At 43.7% G+C, this 6,000-nt stretch overlaps 1 protein-coding gene across 6 annotated transcripts in view; it reads left to right on the forward strand.

Annotated features, from left to right (window-relative positions):
- Positions 1 to 6,000, forward strand: part of LOC129825949 (semaphorin-6A-like) — a 98,308-nt gene that overhangs the window by 61,890 nt on the left and 30,418 nt on the right. For all 6 annotated transcript variants that reach the window (XM_055886105.1, XM_055886106.1, XM_055886104.1 and 3 more), the window contains 6 exons: positions 573 to 692; positions 1,123 to 1,211; positions 2,888 to 3,105; positions 3,787 to 3,918; positions 4,698 to 4,853; positions 5,931 to 6,000. The exon at positions 5,931 to 6,000 is cut by the window's right edge and continues 104 nt beyond it. In XM_055886105.1, the coding sequence (XP_055742080.1) occupies positions 573 to 692; positions 1,123 to 1,211; positions 2,888 to 3,105; positions 3,787 to 3,918; positions 4,698 to 4,853; positions 5,931 to 6,000 (785 nt within the window). The remainder of the gene's footprint in view (positions 1 to 572; positions 693 to 1,122; positions 1,212 to 2,887; positions 3,106 to 3,786; positions 3,919 to 4,697; positions 4,854 to 5,930) is intronic.

The following is a 6,000-nucleotide window of genomic DNA, read 5'->3' on the forward strand; positions in this document are numbered from 1 at the left end:
CTGACTATCCATACATTTTTAAAACAAGGAAATGATGCCACCTGCTTTGCGTAATAGAAGGAATTTGAAATGATTTATACTTTTATGTTTGATACCTAAGTATATTTTAGCAATTACATTTACTTTTGATACTTAAATATATTTAGAACCAAATACTTTTAGACTTTTACTCAAGTAGTATTTTACTGGGTGTCTTACTTTTACTTGAGTAACTTTCTATTAAGGTATCTATACTTTTACTTAGTAGGGCAATTGGGTACTTTTTCCACTACTGCTCTGAGACCATGTTGTTCAATTATGTAGTTAAAGTTTCCAATGCAGCCATCCATTTGAACCTGAGGAGCTGAGTTCATCCTCGCTACGGATAATGCATCGAGGCGCATGTGTCTGTTTGTTTTCTGTCAATGAGCCTGAGGTTTCTGTGTGTATCCATTTCTCTCGGCTTGGTTTCTCTACGTGTTCGTGCATCCAGTGATCAACATCAGCATCTTTGAGTGTTTGTTTGTGTGTTTGGCCCCTGTCTTGTATTGCGGTTGACTTCTTATCCCTCTCCCTCTCTCTTCTCCCTCCAGATGGAAAGCTCTACTCCGCAACAGTAACAGATTTCCTAGCGATTGATGCAGTCATTTATCGTAGCCTTGGAGATAGCCCAACTTTGCGCACTGTCAAACATGACTCCAAGTGTCTCAAAGGTGAGGAGAGCCATCGGATATATAGACCTGAGGGTTGAAAGAGGTGATAACATGGACAATGAATGACGGGTTGGAAAACAAATCAGAGTTAGAGTGAAAGGGGGGGTGATTTGAGGGATGATTTGCTATTGCAACACACTGTATTTGATGCTGTCACTCTCACAACCAGTCCCATAGCAGTTATGTACTCAGGAAATTGGCTGCCCCTGGAAACGAAAAGAACATGACCAGGTTGTCCAAACTGAATGGGGAGATCCCTCATTCCACCCAACATGTAAATAGCCCCCTAAATAGAGATGATGGACTGAGCTACACCCTATGCTGTGCCTGGGCTGTGCCTCACTGCACACTGTGATTGATACTTTAGGTATTGGGTGTAAAATGGGGTGTCCGATCTCTTTTGTGATAATATGCCTTCGTTTTTTTACAGAGCCGTATTTTGTACAGGCAGTTAACTACGGTGACTTCATCTACTTCTTCTATCGAGAAATTGCCATGGAGTACAACACAATGGGAAAGGTAAGCTGATTGGGGTTGTCTGTCCCTTTTCAGGAGAGCTTTGGGAAGTAAACAGGAAGTGGGTGTATCAAGTATCTGGAAGGGCGTTCAGCAAGACCAAAATGGTCAACCTTTTTCGATACAGAAAAAACATTTGCAGGATGTAGGCCTAAAAAGAGTTGAAAAACATGTTAATGCCGCCTGGAAAGTCATTTTGAAGTCTAAATATATTCTCTGACTTGCATGTCCGTGCTACTGTTTGACCTGTTGCTCACGCGTGCTGTTTCCTCAAAGGGTTTCGAAGTTTTTCTTCGCAATGAGACAGACAGACAGGAAAAGAGAGGAAAGGAAAATTACTTTATTCTTCATTCAAGGTTTTAGACCAGAGGGATATGAAACATGTTTTGATTATTTCTTTCATTTCAGTTTGCATGGAGAAGGTTTAATTGGGTACCTACAAGGAAATTATATAATTATATAAACATTATGTATTTTTGATTAAATGGAGGTGGAGGGGGTGTATTCACCCAATTTCGACTGACGTGTTGTACTGCACATGAATACCAAGTGAAATCCTCTGGTTATTTTTGAAAGGGATATCAATATAACGAAGCATGTGGAGTAGTGTGCAAAGTGGTTTGGTTGATCATTTGCGGTAGAGGAATGGCACTTTCTGATTGATTAACTGGAGTTTCTTTTGACAATCTGAAATGTAAGAAGTTCCACAGTCATTAATAATGTGTGCTGTTGTATATTTATGCATGATTCATATTTACAAGACCATGGCTCTGGTCTAAGAGATCTGCCTAGTTATGGAGACCGAATAGTAATAAGCTGTACCTTCTGTGAGTGAGCTGGTTGGGGAATAAGGAGAACAGCCACACCACAGTTGTGTGGTGTAAATGTCAGCAAAACATAGGAGTTGATTATTGACTTCAGGAACCAGAGGAGGGAACATGCCCCGATCCACATCAACGGGACTGCAGTGGAGTGAGTCAGCAGTTTTAAGGTCATGGACCACTCTGGTCAAGACGGCTGAAGGAATTGAGCATGCCACCCCGGGTCCTCTCTAAATACTACTGCTGCACCATCAACAGCGTCCTGATCGGTTGCATCACGGCCTAGTACGGGAGCACAAGGCCCTCACTGGAACCGTGCTCCCACCTATCCAAACGGTGCCTGAGGAAGGCCCACAGGATCATCAAGGACCCCACACACCCCAGCCACGAGCTGTTCTCTCACTTACCATCGGGCAGACGGTATCTGAGCATGAGGTCTGATACCAACAGGCTCAGAGACAGTTTCTATCTACAAGCCATCAGACTTCTGAACACTTGAACTGGACTGACCACCTGCTCTGATTCTCACATTCCATAGCACACGTGCACTCACTGCACAATTTAAAACTTGCCCCCAATCCCCCCTTCCCCAAAACATGTGTAAATGTTGGACTATAAATTGTCCCTTCCTGTATTATGCTTATGCTAAAATGTTTATTCTATTCTACTGAGCCATTTACTTTATGTTCATTTTCTTTTCTTATTTCTTGATGTTGTCGCATTGTCGACAGGAACCTGCAAGTAAGCATTTTGTTGGACGGTGTATGCCATGTGTATCCCGTACATAAGACTACTAAAACGTAAAACTTGAAACTGGGTGTGTCTGAAATATCCACTGAGCGTGTGTGCGTTGTGCAGGTGGTGTTCCCCCGTGTGGCCAGGGTGTGTAAGAGCGACCGGGGCGGCTCCCAGAGAGTTCTGGAGAAACAGTGGACGTCCTTCCTGAAGACCCGTCTCAACTGCTCCATCCCGGGAGACTCCCACTTCTACTTCAACATCCTGCAGGCCGTCACCGACGTCATCCACATCAACGGACGCGACGTTGTCATGGCAACCTTCTCCACACCTTACAACAGGTACGAGGAAATCAATTTCCCAGGCCACCCCAGCGCGTAATTCACTGTCACAATAGCTGTATGCCCTTTGGTCAGGTGCGTAATTTAATTCATGCATTATTCATATTGAGAATGTAGAATCGTTTAAGTGTGAGTTTTTATCTAAATTGAAATTACAAAGGAGCAGTAGAGCTGCTACATATAGTAATTCCCATTTTATGGTGGTTTTTAGGCAATAAGACAATTGCTTGTGACAATGCAATTGAGCATGGTTAATGGGCATTAAAAGTCAATGAAGCGGCTTGGAATTTCTATAAGCGAATTTGATCCGGACATGAATCGCAGTTAGTGAGCGAAATGAGAGGGAACAGATTTTGACTGGAGGTAGCATTCAGGATTTATTAGCCATTCATTTAACCAAGTTCCTTGGCAGCATGGCTTGCCTCTCGCTCTGTACATAGCCAACGCTGGCTGATTACTAAGATTTACAGCCTTGGCCACGAGGTTAACAGAATAACAGCTCTGTAACTGTCACAATCCTGTCCTTGTACATGCTGTCTCTTAATGCCAAGGCAGCTGAAATGCCCATAAGAAATGACTGAGAAATAGTGATTCAGAGCTATACTATGCACAGTTTGCACAGAGTGGAGTCCTATCAATCGGACTGAGAATTTTTTTGGGGGGGGTGGGATGTTTATACAGCATTCCTGGGTCGGCTGTCTGCGCCTATGACATGGCTGAGGTGGCCAATGCGTTCATGGGACGTTTCAAAGAGCAGAAGTCCCCTGATTCCACCTGGACACCTGTTCCTGAGGATAAAGTTCCAAAACCAAGGTATGCCCCCCTCTCCCACACACAAACAAAGCCACACCCGCAGCATGAAAGAAGCCCGCTATCAGCAGACAAAGCATGAGATCATATTCCAGATGGCTGCCTGATAAATCTCCATCTCTGCGTTCCTAATTACCCGGCAAAGAGCAGCTCTTTTTCTCTAAAAACCGAGATCTGTGGAGGGGGATCGTAAGTGGTGTATATCCCCGTATGGCTGATGATGCGGAGAGCAACAGGATACCACCCCTGGTGATTAGCATAAAATGATGTGTTTGTGTAAAACAAGGTCAGGTGTTAATGAGATCTGAAATCTACATCTTGTTTATTCAATATCATTTCTGTCAACGTTATCAGCAGACAAACAGAAGGGAGTTTTCACAATGTCGCCCAGGTTTTTTTTTACTGTCTCTTCTGCAGCAGCAGTAGCGGCAGCAGCAGACATCCCGTGTGTCATTGTCTCCCTGACTGATCTGCCTCTCGTGCTCTCTTTACGTACTGTAGACCTTATTACATTCTGCAGTGTCTACCATGGAAAAGAGATTGAATCGGGCCGTTTCAATGTGGATCACTTGGTGGATTTTTTTGGCCTGGGTGTACCGTAGTACTCGTAAAAACGTTTTATGGCTGTCGAGAGGTGAGATGTCTTTGAACGGATCTCCTATCAAAGTCAGCTTCACTTTTACAGGGCCCCTCTCCTCTGCTCCTCTGTCCTTATAAAGAGATCAAATGGCCGCTCTCGGACTCTCTCTCGTTTGATTCCCTGCTGCTTTCATCCACTTCAGGCCCGGGTGCTGTGCTGGCTCTTCGTCCTTAGAGAAGTACAAGGTGTCCAACGAGTTCCCTGACGACACCCTAAACTTCATCAAGCAGCACCCTCTCATGGATGAAGCTGTGCCCTCTATCGCTAACAGGCCCTGGTTTCTCAAGACCATGGTGCGGTGAGTATAGCATCACTAGCTAGGATGGTACGCTAGCTAGCTTGCTAGATAGGTCTGGGTTATGGGTGGATTTCATCAACATCATGCATTACTATTTGTAATAACCGGTGGAATCTTTACATAAATAGATCGTAGTAACATTTGTGATTTAAATGGCAGGGCACATAGCAAAGTGTGATGTTACATGCAATGTCAGCAGTTAAAAGCATTATACAAGTCGGAAGCAGTCACTTTTATGAGGGCATATGGTGGAGAGGCGGTTTTAGTACCTATGTCACAGCCTCTGTGTGTAGTATGACTCTGACACAGGAAGTCAACTGCAAACTGACTCTGTAATAGGACTTTATCTCGTCTATTCCCCAAAGGGACATCTCTGAATTCAAGCTTTTGTTACAAATTGGAGTCGACGGTCAAATCCTATCAACTATGAAAACCTATTCCGTTCCCCGGTGTACAGTATGTTCCAGCATCTAGCCCGTCACAATCTGTAGATTGTCCCCTCTTAAGATGTCCCATTATGGGACAAAATCATGGGCATAGTTCTTGAGGCTGTTGTTATTCTTAATAGGACAGAACCATATCATACTTGCTGTTATTGTTTATGGTACAAAACCATGGGCATAGTGAACGCACACATTCGATGTCATTTCAAACCAAACAGTCTCGAGTGGGAGAGAAGGCCTCTTCTCATTAATTTGATTGTGATGTGCGCATTTACTCCGGGTAATGTAAAATCATCCTGTGCTCTCATTCCAGCGTTCAGGCATGGCACATGTTTTATATCTTGTGACCCTGTGTAAAGGAGCGATGTCTTTAAACAGCCAGATGGAGAGGATGTGGGGGTCCTTAAATTACTGAATAATGTCTTTAATAATTTCCATCTCACTGAATGAATAGCCATGAAAATGTATTTGCGTATGGATCTGCAAATTATACATCCTCACGATAACACTAGGAGCTCCATGGTCTAAATGTAATTGGATATTCCTCTAGATAACACTCAATGGAGTTCAGCCCCAAAAATTTAATCAGGAAATTCATAAATGTGTTATTCCCGGTATTTCATATCCCTTCCAGATACCGGCTCACCCGGATCTCCGTGGACAACGCTGCGGGACCCTATCGGAATCACACTGTCGTTTTCCTG

The sequence above is a fragment of the Salvelinus fontinalis genome, chromosome 28 (genome assembly GCF_029448725.1).
Source record: "Salvelinus fontinalis isolate EN_2023a chromosome 28, ASM2944872v1, whole genome shotgun sequence".
Classification (NCBI taxonomy): domain Eukaryota; kingdom Metazoa; phylum Chordata; class Actinopteri; order Salmoniformes; family Salmonidae; genus Salvelinus; species Salvelinus fontinalis.